This window comes from Oreochromis aureus, linkage group 20 (assembly GCF_013358895.1).
Source record: "Oreochromis aureus strain Israel breed Guangdong linkage group 20, ZZ_aureus, whole genome shotgun sequence".
Taxonomy (NCBI): domain Eukaryota; kingdom Metazoa; phylum Chordata; class Actinopteri; order Cichliformes; family Cichlidae; genus Oreochromis; species Oreochromis aureus.
Genome location: NC_052961.1, coordinates 22,564,193 through 22,578,706, shown reverse-complemented (window position 1 = coordinate 22,578,706; position 14,514 = coordinate 22,564,193). Strand labels below are relative to the sequence as shown.

General features: G+C 42.0%; 1 protein-coding gene across 4 annotated transcripts in view; it reads right to left on the bottom strand.

The window, feature by feature from the left end:
- The window catches only part of casz1 (castor zinc finger 1), a 74,628-nt gene extending 60,400 nt beyond the window's left edge, over positions 1-14,228 (bottom strand). For 2 of the 4 annotated variants that reach the window (XM_039604600.1, XM_039604601.1), the window contains exon 1: positions 13,708-14,228. In XM_039604600.1, the coding sequence (XP_039460534.1) occupies positions 13,708-13,756 (49 nt within the window). In that variant the 5' untranslated portion in view covers positions 13,757-14,228. The remainder of the gene's footprint in view (positions 1-13,707) is intronic. The other 2 variants (XM_039604602.1, XM_039604603.1) reach the window with 1 other exon arrangement.
- Between the last annotated feature and the right edge of the window lie 286 nt (positions 14,229-14,514).

The following is a 14,514-nucleotide window of genomic DNA, read 5'->3' as shown; positions in this document are numbered from 1 at the left end:
AATGGATCAACGTGAGCCTTTCTCATAGCTTAATTTATTTTAAATCCAAGCCCTGTTTACACATGGCACACCGACAGGCCTTGTCAGCTCTAACTAGCATTGAGATATTTAAAACCATTAATGCTGTACAGCGGCAGCCTGAACCTGTATGACACAAGCTGCTGCTGTATGAGGCAAAGCCAGAAGTCTAACTGCTACAGATTCCACTTTCAAACAAAGCGTAGCTACAAAATTCTTATCAGGTACTCGGATATTATGATAATACCTCAACCTGCCTTTTTTTTTTTTAAATGTGAGGAAAAATGTAAAAACTACACATGCATTAAGAGGAGTTATTATTATTATTATTCCTAATTTAGTGTATATTTAGCACAGCGGCTAACCCCACAGAGGCAAGGGTCAGAATATGAAAAGCACAGGCTATCTACCTCCCAACAGGATATCCTCGCGGATCAGCAGTGGTAGCCATGTTGACCCGCCCAGTTATTAAAGAGGCTAATCTGTTCAACATGTCAATGTTAGCACTTTTAGCTGCGATTAATAAAAGAAGACCCCAAGAGTGCTGTGTGTGCTTTTTCAGTGCCCCAGGTTGTTTTCATTTGGTTTGTATTTTTAGTGGTTTTTGCTGTTTGGTAATTCAACAGTCCTCTTTTCTCCTATTAGCATAAACAGTGTAAATTATTAACTTTGTTAAAAGAATTATAATCAGCCATGAATCCTTAGCTCTGTAGTACTTTTGTGTGTTTTTGCCCGCTTTCTGCCACTGGCAAAGACTCACAATGGCATTGCAGGCATCATTAAAGCGAATGTAACTTTATATTTTATAGATATGGAACAATGCGCACGCGATGCCTGACTTTGTGGCCGCTTCTTCTTAAAATGTATGGTCTGGTGGCTTTCACAGGCCAGCAGCAACAGAACTGCTCTCTAACAGACTTGCTTTCTAAGTGCCTGGTGCTGTGTCTTAATTTGTAATCTAGTCAAACCAATTGTCCGCTAGCTAAAAAGGTCACCGAGACAATAGACTACACAGCCTCCCACAATGTAGAGAAAGCCCAGGGTGTCTTCTGTAGCTTTTTAACCAAAGATGTAATTAAGACACCTTCATCTTCCTGGGTGAGAAGGGCACCAACAAGCGTCTGCTGGAAACGCAGGAGGAACTCCACATTACTGAAAACGGCAGATGTGAGACGCAAGAAAAAGAAAAAAAAAAATCACTCGTCTCTAAAGTGGAGCGTCACCCCTGAAGACATCTGGTAAGGTTACCTGCTCGTGCAGTCAGTGTGTGATTTTATACATCGGGACCGGCGACTGTGGCAAAGCAAGCTTGTTGGGAAAAACTGAGTAATGCAAAGCAACACAGGAGAGGCAGAGGGGGGACTTAAAGGACGTGATTTATCTGGGCTTGATTGCGTGTTAATCGAGGTTACGTGTATTAAGTGGAATCTAATTGGAACAGACACTGGCAGTCTGACAGATCGACATGATGCAGATGGATTGAGGGGGGAGGCGGAGAAAGGGGGGAGCGAGGGAGACAGGGAAAGGGAGAGAGAGGCATAGTGCAGTCGAGAAGAGAGGAAAACAGAGGCAAATAAACGTATCATTTTCTTCCCTTACGTGGCCAAACACCAAGAGTTTTATGATACCCAACATTAAAGGAGAGCCTCTGAAACCGTCCAACCATATAAGCGAAGACACGTCTCACGTGCGTGTCGTGATTGGCGGCTGATGAAACGTGTAGAGGAGGACACACACCAGTGAGATTTTGAGTGACAGGACACAGCACTGGAATCCGCCCTCCCCCCTGCAGTTGCCACAAACAGTCATTTCTGCTTTATTGGAAATGAGAGAAAAAAAAATACCCCTCCTAAAAAAACTCGAGGTAAAGAGGTCGAGTGACAGCTGCCGGAAAATTTCCCACCTCGACGAGGGGACGAGCAACTGTTCCACCGGTTCTTATGACTCTTTGCTTCCCCCTGACAGGCGACAACTGTTTCGAAGGCCCTCTCCCCCAAATCTGAGGCTGAATGACGCTTTCAGTGTTACCAGAGTAAAAAAGAGGACCACCTGTTAAGGTCAAGCAACTGCTAACTCACAGCCAGTGGGAGGGGATAGTGAAAACGGTCCAAAAAGACAAGAAATTAAGACTCCGAGCTGAACATACAGTGTTGCACTGAGACAGCTTCTATTGTGGCGTTCCTCTGAATTGGTCAGTGTGGCTATAATTGGTAACGAAGGGATACAAAGTGTGAGTGACAAGAGAGGCCTCAAAGCAGCAAATGGCCCAGGAGCAAAAATGACTGTCACAGCGTCATTCTCTAAATCAGGGTTAAAAATACAGTAGTTCCCAACAAAGGGGTCACTTCTACTGATATGTGGCCCAAATTAAAAGCTGAGAAGAACAACCGGATGTTTAAAGAAATGAAAACTGGGAAACAAAACGAACGCAAAGAGCTGAGAAAAAAAATGAAAGGACGTAAGGGGAAGACATACAAGGAGAAACGGATAAAGCGGGCAACTATGGGCATAATTCAGGGGAGGTTTGCAGGACGCTACAGCACTCGAAACTTCACTCATCAACACAAAATGCCTAAATTGTTCTCGACGTGATCCCGTCATAGCAAAGAGACAGGGGAGTTGTTTCGGTCATCCGTTGATTTGATCCATTATGACTGTTACACTAATGGCATTAATAAGGGCAAAATTGCTATTTTGAAACAGAATTTTCATCCTCTTCATTTGGCTAACCTTATCGCCTCTCTACTCTTCCTACATGGAAGCCGGTGACTGTGACTGTGCGTGTGTGTGTGTGTGTGTGTTTGTGAGTGCGTCTCTGCCCCCACCATGTAATGGCTATAAGGTCATCTCTATTTTCCAGGCTTGGTGTACAATGTCGTTGGATTGCAACATTTTGCATGGTTAAAAACAACAAGATGAGCTTTGATATTTGACTCCCTGCTATTTTCGATATGTGGCCCAAACCTCATTTAACGCCATCACAGTATATGTTTGAAAAAGTTGCAAAACTAAGTCACGTTTGCCTAAACATTCAAACGGACGACACTGTCTTACAGTGAGCGCATTTGGAACCTGGTTTTAAAAAGTACATTAAAATGATCGTGTCCTTGAAGGGTGCATTTAATTTACTGTAAACTTCATTGTATCAGTACACAGAATGTGTGTGCATGTTTTCTGCCTATCTGTGCTGAATGTCAGTACTTGTGGTACTTGTGTGTATGTTCAGCCCTCATCGGCCTCTAACATTGAGAGGAATGACACTCTGTGATCAAGGACATGAATTGCTCATTGATTTTTAGGGGCCAGCTTAACTATCCATTCCAATTGATTTTTAGCTTTGCTGGGTGTGCGAGTTATGGCAGTTTTAATGTATCATCTGTATGTGTACTCATCACCCTCTGCAAGAGGATTTACAATAGTCTGTGGATAATGCATATACAGCACCATGTGCAAACGTGGGACAGGGACTTTATCCTTTTCTGCTGCTTTTTCTTTTTATTATTATAAATTCCAAGAAGCAGAAACCATAAAACCATATTTTTATAATAGGTGGAAAAAAGAATCACCTTGGTTATTATCTGCTCCAGGACTTAGTAAATGATCTATTGGGAATATACAGCATTGTTTTTTATCTTGATACATTCACGGAAAATAAAACCAAAGCGTGTGAATGAACTGTAATCCTCTTTAATGCTAATCAGTGTTGTTTAGAGCGTTCATGTCAGCTTTCACTTCCACATAGCCACAGTAACCAGAAAAAAAGTTGAAATTGCAAATGGGCTCATGCTCTACAAATAGAAGCACTATGGCTTTGCCACAAACCATCACCATGAAGTAAATATATATATATATATGTATGTTTGACACTATTTTGGTTCTTTACATTTAGAAGGCGGTCGTCAAAAGAAAAAGAAAAAAAACCTCACATTACCACAAATTAACAATTCATATAAACTATTAATAATCAATGATTTGGTGATGTAAGAGACAAAGTCAGAGCAATGTGATCCAAAAGGCAGTCTAAAGTCATCTGTCAGGTAGAAAGTCATTAAAATAGGGGCTCGTTTTCCTGTACCAAGCTTAGGTTTCACTGAGGCAGGGATACATTTCTATTCTTCAGCAAAAGCCTGCGCGCTCTCATATGATATCATCTCTTTCAGAACATTACTCTCAGTGGCTTGTCTTTTTTGTCTTTTGTGTTTTTCTTCAATTCAAATTGCCCTTTTTTCCAAATGGTTTTGGGTGAAGCGGGCCTCTGTGTGAGGTAACTGCCTTTTGTTCAGTGAAAAGGACTGCATAAAGCACACTTTACTCCATGCTTTAAAAAAAACAAGCCTGCTTAATTAATGTTTTACAAGTGCTGCTGTATTCTTAGTAAAAAAAAAAAAAAAAAAAAGCCTCTATCAAAGCCGGCAGGTTCAGATTACGTACCCTAATTGAAATTCTGAATTTCTAAGCCAACTTCTTTTTTCCCTGCTCCCGCTCTTTCTCCCTGCACACACAATAAAGCCTAGTGTTTTGTAGTCCACAAATGACATCAAATCATCTAAGTAATATGGGCTTTTCTTTTTTTTTTTCCTGTATTCTCATGTTCTGGTAGTGGGTTCATGAGACAGCTTAATAAAGCAGTAAATGCTTGGGGAAGCCTGAGAGCCTACTGTGTACGGGTGTATGTGTGTGTGTGCCCGTGTGCACACGCGTGCTCTTGTGCTTTACCTCCACCAGGGACCTCAAAGCAGAAGGCAAAGCCTGGTTCCACACACTCAAGCAGATTTTCCAAAAGAATAAAGCAAGAATAAAGCCAGAGAACAAAAGAGAATGACTAATACAGAAACCAAAGCCAAAAGTAAGACACTTATCTCATGGGTTGACATTCATAGAGCCCATATTAATGCAGTCTGAGCTAAATGAATACAGCATAATTTACAGGTTATACATGCATTAGGTGCTGGAGGAAGGCAAGCTGTGTGAACAGCTGCAGGTGTGGGAGCAGCCAGGCTGAGGCTGAGTTTGGACAAGCATCACAGACACCAAATGGCACAATAGAGGAAACATAGGTTTCTATGTGCTGGTGACAATGAGCTAAGATGTAGTTGGAGACTGGCTCAACAGGGATATGGGGGGAAAAATGCTTTTAGCTCAGCTTGCAGCATATATACACACATTTGTTTCAAAGGGAAAATTTCAACCTTTCCTACCATCACTGATTATCTGGCAGGTAAGTGTAGCAGGTGATTACATAAATTACAGAGTTTAAAAAAATGTCATCCCTGATAACCTTTGTTCTGAGTTAATCATTGCAGCAAAAGAAAATTGCTTCTCTCCTCTTTTATATTTACCCAAACTCCCCCTCTTTCAGCGGGGTATTATTTTATTGGCTTGTTTTGCAAGCATTATAACTTTGCATTCTTCTCCCAAGGTCAGTTTCTACTGTGCCACGAGGACTATTTACACATGGGGCTTTTTCAGGTCAGTTCCATTGTATTTACATCAAATAATTTTTGATAAGGGATGTAAAAGACCTATAAACCCAACATCATAAACAGGAGAGGTGTAGCTGAAATAAGGACAAAAGATCAACGGCTGAATTTTTCCTTATCTTAGACACGTTGATATTTTTGAGTCAACTCTTGTCACTCCCTCACCAACCCCCGCCTCGCTCTCTCTCCCTCCGCTGAGTGGGAGCGTGGACTTGTTAGATTTAGTCCAATGGCTTCCCAGTGCGGCCAGCGAGCGAGCTCTTGTTTCATAGAGAAGCAGCTCCCCTGTTATCTCCCTAGCACTATAATCACTTAACAAAGACTTGGGCATTTGCACAAATTAAAACATCAATAATGCATAAGTGCTTTTCAGTTTTGAGCTATAGTGTCCCCGTATTGGGATGAAATACCCCCTCAGTCAGTGGAAAAACTTCTAGCTCGCCATCTTCTGTCCCACAAACGACTTAGAGAAGCCACAGTCCCGCTTTGAGCAACAACCCCTCCTTCGCTTAAACTTGAGGCTAAAGCTGCGGCGAACAGTCGGGATCTGCTTTGGTAACGGGACAAAATGGCTGGGCTGAGTGGGACGCGGAAGTTGTTTTAAAGCGAGAGGCGGTAAGTGGTGGTGGTGCATCAATGCAAACAGGCAACACCCTTGAGTGGCGCAGCGTGGCATCCTTCCATAAACAACACCACCGCCATGTCTCCGACATTTATGATTTGTGGTCAGAATGGCAACGCAGGCCTGATTCTAATCCAAGTCTGCATGTTTGCCCTATCCTTACATGGCTAAATCTGCCCGACCTACTCTCTTATTTTCCCAGATGAAAACACCAGACGTTTCATATGGCTGTCAGGGAGCTTTGCTTAAAACAAGTTATATGAGAACATTACACTTGGACAAGGGAAGGGAAGGGCGGGAGCATCATGGGAAAGAAACTAAGTAACACTTTGTACCAGGATGCTGTTCGGGCTACTGTTTAATTTGAGAAGAAAACCTCCTTCATGTTTATTACTGCAGTTGCGACTCGGTTGCGCTGACTATGGAGGAGTTAAGTATCATTATTGGACTAGTAAATCCATGACCAGTACCATTCCAACACCAATTGAGGACGAGCCATTCTATACAGATGGCCTCAAGGACAATTAGCAGTAATGATTGGTTGCCACATAAATGAGGGGAATTCTATTTGCTGGTGCACTTGCGGATGATCACAGACCAAATGCCTCTGACAATAATATGGATGGCTGCTTTAGACTTACTTGTAAATGCTGGTTAAATATACAGCAGAGCCGGAAAAAAAACAGTCGTTTCTGCGGCGTCTGACTGTCTCTCTAATATTGAAGTAATACACGGCAAAGGAAGGTTAAACTTCACCCGTTTTGCAGACTTCTCACTCTGATGAAAAATAAAGAGATGAGACAAAATAACACAGTGATCTAAAATATTATCTCTTCAATCATACCCTTTTCCCCCGATATCTTCATCCCCCCCTCGCCCCTCCCTTCTCTGTCAGTTAGTCTGGCAAACAATCCCCTTGTTAGCAAACTGTTAAGACAGCCGCTTGGTACACAAATTGCGCTCGACCAAGCGAATTTGTTTTGCAAGGGTGACCTGTTTAATCATCTCATTTTCTTTGGCGGACATTTATTCATCTGGTTTCCACGGTTACAGAGAACATTAAGGGGCTACAGTAATAAGGCTGGAGAGTCAAACAGGTAATAAAAAAATTAACGCCATTTTCCAGCAGCCGAGGACAGTGGGTGAAATGAATCAAGGGAGAGGGGAGAGGAGCAGCGGGGGGAGCGGGGGTGGGTGGGGTGAGTGTTGAAGAGGGAGGGAGGCGGGGGGGCGGGGGGGCTCCAATATTGTCCAAACAATAAGCCTTAGCGGTTATTTTACTCTGTAGATCAGGTGGTGCTGTTATGGACATGACACTTTGGGCACAGAGCAGGAGAGATAAAGCTTTTAACGTGGCCCTGCTCCTTTTTTTTATTGTCATTTAGCGATTACATATCAGAACAATTAAAAGTTAGCCCGAGATATCTATTAACTTTGCTCTTTTTTTATTTCTCCTGCGCTCGAGAGGCTAGATAATTTGCACTTTTGGCAGCGCAACGTGTCAATAACATGCAAGGGGACAGCATGACATTTAAAAGCCCTGGTGAGAAACGCTTCGCAGTCCTCCCGAGTTGAATGATGTTTTCTTCTATTGTCGTCTGAAAAAAACAAAGCAAAGCAAAACTGAGAAACGGCAGAAGAAAACAAGAAAACAACCTTGAAGATTATGGAGTTTATTGCTCTCAGACTGACAGTGATCTACACACAAATTGAGAGAGTCCAGTTTCTGGCCAAATATAGAAAATTCCGGTACAATAGGGGGAACAGGTGCTGAGGGCCCACAGAAAGTGACGAAGCCCAAGAGCTGGGTAGCTGCTGAATGCCAAATAAGGCAGTGAGACACGTTGCACCAAAGCACCAAACACCCTACTGTAATGTCATTTTCTAAGTCTGATGACTGTCAACAATTCTCCCTCTGACTGTATTCCCTATACGCGAGTGTGCTGCTTCGGACAGTTTCCCCACTTTAATAATAACCGAACAAGCGAAAACAGGCAACAATTTTTATGCATTACTCATTTCTCCACTCCTTCCAAAACTATTTCTAATTGACAGCACGGCTTTGGCACTCCTAAAATATGTACAAAACGTCTCAACCTAACCCATCATCATTTAAATTGTCTGGTTTAACCTGTATTTGGGCATTTTGCGACTCCGCCAACACCTGTCCCCCACACCCTTGTGAGAAACAAACCAAAATGAATTCTTTTCTTTGTTTGCTGTCGTGTTACTTGTATATACATTGTTGCCCGGATGGCTCCGGTGCGACTGAGGTTGGAGAGGGAAGCACGACTGCTGGCAGGCAACATCTCTCCGGAGAGGGAGGGAAAAAAGAGATGTCAGCCGACCCGGTCTCGCACACGCGCGCGCACACACACACACACACGCAAACGTAGGATACGCACTCTAACATCAAACATACACCGCTCGCGTGTCACAAGGAGCGCTCTCCCCTCTTCGCTCCTCCCCGAGGCAGGAGCCTGGAGAAACACACTCTCGTCATACATGCAGGGTGAAATCCCCTGAAGGCGATACAGAATGGACAGAAAAAAGGCTAAGCTGTGACTACGGGACTGCCAACTGTTCTGCTAACAGCCTCTTAACAGGTGTGGACTCTAGAATCATGTAATCCTATCAAGTTACCCAGCAAAAAAAAAAAAAAGAAAGAAAGAAATCCGGCAAACTGCATACTCCTGAACTCCTCTCCCCCTCTCTCTTCCCCCTCTCTTTCTGTTGTGACAGAAATGAACAGCTGGGCTTCAGATTTATCATGTACAGACAGTAATTATTGCTGGTGCTGCTTGCTACTGACCCAAGTGAATAGAATGTCACATGAAAACACACACGCGCGCGCGCGTGCGCGCGCAGCAGAAGGGGAGCCGGATTCGAGGGGTGCCGGGTTGGGGACCGTGCGGAAGATGCGTCGGTGACACAAAAGACAGAGCAGGGCAGTGTTTAAACGTCACTACGCTCCTGTTTGCAGTCAATTATGGTTGAGGACAGGAATATTGGCTCTGTAACCCGGCAGAGCAAACATTTTGTCGCTCGCAGTGAAGGTGACAGGAAAAAAAAAAGGTTCAATGTTTGTTCCTGTTATGTTTGTTTTTTTCTTTTCTTTTCCTCCAATCAAAAATAAAATCAGAGATATCCCGGCAGGCCCAGAATTCCTGTCAAGAGAAAGGTGACAGAAAACTGAAACTGAGAGAACTGAGAGATAAGCTCAACACTAAAAAGCAGCAGCAAGGTGTGAAGACCAATTTGTTTCAACACCTACTATTCTTTATACTTTGCTTTTCTTTTCCATACATGTATGACTGACTAAACTTGCCAACAATTGCACTCAGTGGTAAATATACATATATGTAAAGGAAAACAATTGATACTGGCCTACGCAAAGTATTTCCTTTACTATCTCAAACCAGTCTGACCCCACCTGCTGTATTTATTCCAGAGATAAGAGGGTCAGGAGATAGACAATTAATCTATTATCCATGTCAATCACTGTCCTTGTCATTAGATAGTTAACCCCATGTTTGCTGTCTGCTTTCACACACATTCAGCTGGAAGTTGCGGTCCGCCACATTCCATGCCCACTAACCTACGTACGGCCTGCTTCACACCTTAAAGACCCCCTGCCACATTTAAAAGGATTAGTCACCACATTTTGTGCCGGCTTAATCTCTCTTTCAGCTGGCCTAATAAGTGCGCTTCGATAAGCGAAGCATGCAAATTCATTCATGGCCATTGGAGACCATGCTTTCAGACAAATGCGCCAAAGTCTTGCACTCTGCTAATTACCTCTTCATTTTCCCCGTTTTCCCCTCTTATATAGCATATCAACAAGCAGAGATTATTCTACTCCCTCACTTTGCATGAAATTATAATTTCATATGTAAGATTAGGGGGGAAAAAAAAGTTACTGGATGCATCTCTCCTGACTCTGCTGCGCACCAGAATACATGACACGGCACATTCAGCTGAGAGACAAAAAGAAAAGATTTATTTTCTGCTGGTTATGATGATAAAAATGTGTGTGTGGGGGGAAATATTAAAAACAATTTTTTTTTTCTTTTATGTGCTTTTCTAATTCACAGTATAATTTATAAGTGACTGCCTTCCATTTTGAGGGAACATAATTACGAAGGATATTTCAGCATTTCCACTACTCCTATTCTGAGTACAGCAGCTTCACAAACACGCAATATCCGTGACAATAAAAACTTAGCAAGTTATGTTTTAGATAATAAAGGCAATGAAGACCCAAGGTGCAACCTGTTTATCATTCTGGAATATTTCTTCACCAAGTATTAATTAGGCCATTACTCCAGATTGGTGACGGGGAGCTTTGAGGTTTTAATTAGGTGCTGGCCACTGCATGAGTGCACAGGAGTGAAGAAAGGGGGTGGTGATGCCACTTGCCTTACTCCTGGCCCATATCAAGTAGCCCTGAACACTTTGGCTACTGCGGCAAGATGCATAGCAGCCCACGTGCATCTGGAGTTTATTTGATCATTTGATCTCTGATGTTTCCTCTTCCTGTCGGTGAAGGCAAGAAAAAAAAAAAAAAAAAAAAAAGGCCAGTTGGTGTGATTTGTGTATTAAAAGATGGGGGTTAAGGTAATTATGGTGTTGGGTGGTTTGTGTCTGGTGACTGGGCACAGGCTCAATCAGGACTCAGCTGTCCCTCTCTTTTTCTTCACCCCCCCCACCCTTACACACACACATACACGTGCACAGACACCAGCGCACACACACACACACACACCTCCCTGCCCTTGTCTGCTGTCTGTGTCCCCCCTTCTCTACCCCTGCCACTCTGCTAAAACCAGGGATAACGCACACAGCCTCGCATAACATCAATCAAATACCGAGAGCGGACCATAAAACTACACAAACACTATACGCTGCCATTAACTACCGCATGTGACACTTTGCAAAATAGGGAAAATGAATTTGAAGATCTAAAAAGAATTAAAGGGTAAGGAAAAATAAAAGGGGTTGGTTGTTTTAAAGTTTTTTTTAAATATACATTAAAATGCTAAAATAAAATATGTTCATTTTTAACACTGAGAAGAAAACAAAACAGATGCCGTTTAAAAAAACCCTCAACAACACACATCTATTTCTAAATTCAGTAGCAGAGAGTGAGGTCTCCTTTCATTCAAATAACATAAGTGAATGATAAGAAAAATCTCACATTTTGGTATAATTTTAAACATTTATTAAATAAATAAATGTGGAGAATGCGAGTGTTTTTCCTCGGTTGACAAGGCGATACTAATCACCTCGTTGCTGAGAAGCACTCTTCCCTGACAAGGCTCCTTAGAATACAAGGATCCCCCAGGAGAAATCGGCACGAAAGAGGTTAAAGACAATGACTCGCATTTTTTCCCTCCAAACGTCTCCCTGTTAAATTTATTTCAAAACTCTGTTAATCTGCTGTACACAACATTTCCATTAGCATAGCCCGGCCCCCTAATAAAAATTCCAGCTAGTTTAATTAAAAAATGTAAATTTACTGTCATCCAAGGAGCTGCAGAAATAGGAGTGCAACAGCATATTTTATTGCTTAAGACATCAAATTGATTCGGGTTATTGCTAAATTGTGATAAAAGGTTATTGAAGGCCTTCAGACCTGGGCTTGTTTTTTCTCCCTCATTTCATCCTAGTTTTGTGGAGGGCCGTAAACGATGGAGAGGGCCACAAAGGGTTAATGAGACGACTCAGTGAGGGAGAAGGCAATCAACATTATGACTCATAAGAGGGGAGAAAAACATTTTCCAAGCTGACGAAAAGTTTGAAATTAGGGTGTGTCACAATAACAGTTGAACTTGTTTGTTGTTATTTCAAACGATAATGCAGGACACCTTAAATAACCAGACATAATAACCGAGCTCTCGCGTCTGCCTCTCCTGAGTGTTTGTGAAACCCTGTGGTCACAGTGGTCTACTATACAGTCTGTCAGCGTTTTATTTGATAAGGCAAAAAACATCTTTAATTTACATTAATCCTGCGATGCACAAGTCAAAGCCGATGTCGTGCCAAAAGTGTCTGAAGTGCAACGCAGCGCCGTGAAAAAAGGAGAAAAGAAAAAAAAAAAGAAGAGGATGAAAATAAAAACAGACATAACTGACAAACATATTAAAAATAACAGCCTCGTGCAAAGCTCGCTCGAAATATGACTTGCGTAGTTTTTTTTTTTTTTTCAGGGAATATTTTAAAAAAGACAAAAAAAGAATAAATATATTTTCATGGTAACCTTTCTGTAATTTACAACACTGACATCAGTTTAAAAATACCCTACTCAAAAAAAATACCACAACGTCTGCTAAATATTTTCACACTGTGTGAGTTTAAAATAAGGTGTTTCAAAAATAGGGTAGATAAGACTGATCAAAGAGGACCGATTGAGTTTATAAGAACTTGCTGTACAGTTACCGAGCAGTAACATTTATATGTGGTAATAATGAAATATACTGAGAGTATTATTACACACACACACACACGCACACACACACACACACACACACACACACACACACACACAATGAAAGGAAGACACCACTTGGTGTGCAAGCGAATGGAAAACACACGAGAACACACTGCACGCGCAAAACAGAAAGAACTAAATGTGACCATAAAATGTGACTTCTTTTAAATCCCACTAAAAAAACCCCTTCTTATAAGTGGTGAGGAGAGTGACGCTTACACGTATAATCCAGTTACAACAGGACAAGTTTATCTTTCTAAAAGTACGCGCAGAATCACTGATGTTAACCTGGCAGCTACAGGTTTTTATAAAAAAAACCTGCCTCACAGGTGTGTGTATGTGTATAGAAAGGGAGATGAATCAGAATCATCGTATTAAATCACTCAAACGAATTGATCGTTTGGTTACAGTTTTACCTCACCTCTAATGCATTTAATTTCTCTGTTTAATGCATGAAAATAGCCCGTGCACTGTATGTACACTATTTAGAAGTACCTGGCAAGGTGTTAACACTGCTCCTGTTCCCTTTACATGTGGACAACATAAGCAACACAACAGTTTGTTTGCTTTGTCCCCTTAGCAACAAACCCTTAGGCCATTCAGGTTACCCTAATGGCATTGCCAGCTCCTGCGTGTGTGCCAAACCAATATCTTTATTTCTACAGACTCAAACTGTGGCTTATCAAAAAAAGAAAAAAAGTATAGCTGAAAGAAAGAACTAATAAGCAAGAGAAGAAGAAGAAAAAACAGGCTGACAGGGAGTTGTGCTGCTCTCTAGAAGAGAAACGTACTCTGTCAAGAGAAAATGAAACTTGCTGTGTGAACTTTCCTCACATGTGTACTGAATGTAACACAGTGTCATGAAGCGTGTGCTGAGGAAACAGGCAATCATATTTGATACTGCAGTCACCTTTGGGCACTGTCAAAGAGCTATAAATAATGGTGTCGCAACACTTGGGTATACGTACGAGCTGGCACATAGTTTAATCATGAACAACTTCCCCTCTCTGTATATTTAGTCAGAGATAAAGGCACACCTTAAACTGTCAGCTAATAAAACACATCTGACAAAGACAGAAAAGAAGAAGAGTACTCACCATATTCAGGGAAGTCGAAGTTAAATCCTCTCAGACATGTAACTTTCATAATATTACTCAACTCTGTTAGAAAGTCATTCGAATGTTGGTTGGTGGAGGGGGGGAATACAGCGGAAAAGTAACTAGATTTAAAAAAAAAAAAAAAAGAGGCTTCCTTCAATCAAGCACTAAACTCCTTGACATGTAATCTGTCAATAGTTTGTTGCTGAGATAATGCCGGCTGCCACGAGCGGATTTGATTGGCAGCTTAGGGTCTGGCCCCTCCTTCCTGTGGTTTGACGGTGGTGGGGGGGTTAGGTGAAAGAATATGGAGCCTCCCCCTTCCCTGCTCTGTCTCTCTCTCTCTCTGTGGCGCTCTCTCTCTGCCGCTCGTGCGCTGCCTCCCTCTCTTGCTTTGCTCCCGTACACATACACACACACAGACAAAGCTGTTGGTGATGTTGTCTGAATAGGCTGATAGGAAATTATGGCAGAGGAACCGGAGCAGTTTTTTTTCTCCCTCCCTCAGTGGGCTGGCCTTTCCATCTTTGTGGTCTTCTAGCCTTTCAACTCTCTTGGGTGGAGCCTCCACTGCCTCTATTCAAATGAGCAAAGGGGGGGGCACACAACACTTAAAAAAAAAAGAAAAAGGGCTTTCTAGAGGATAAGAGTATACGTTTATTAAAACATATTATACTTTGAGGCTAATTATTTAAATCCAATGCAGTGTGACTACATGTAAAAGCTGCTTTTAAACACATATTTAATTAGTGTTCTATATATAAAGTGCAACTACAGCAAGTGGAAGAATATTTCCACAATTTTGTC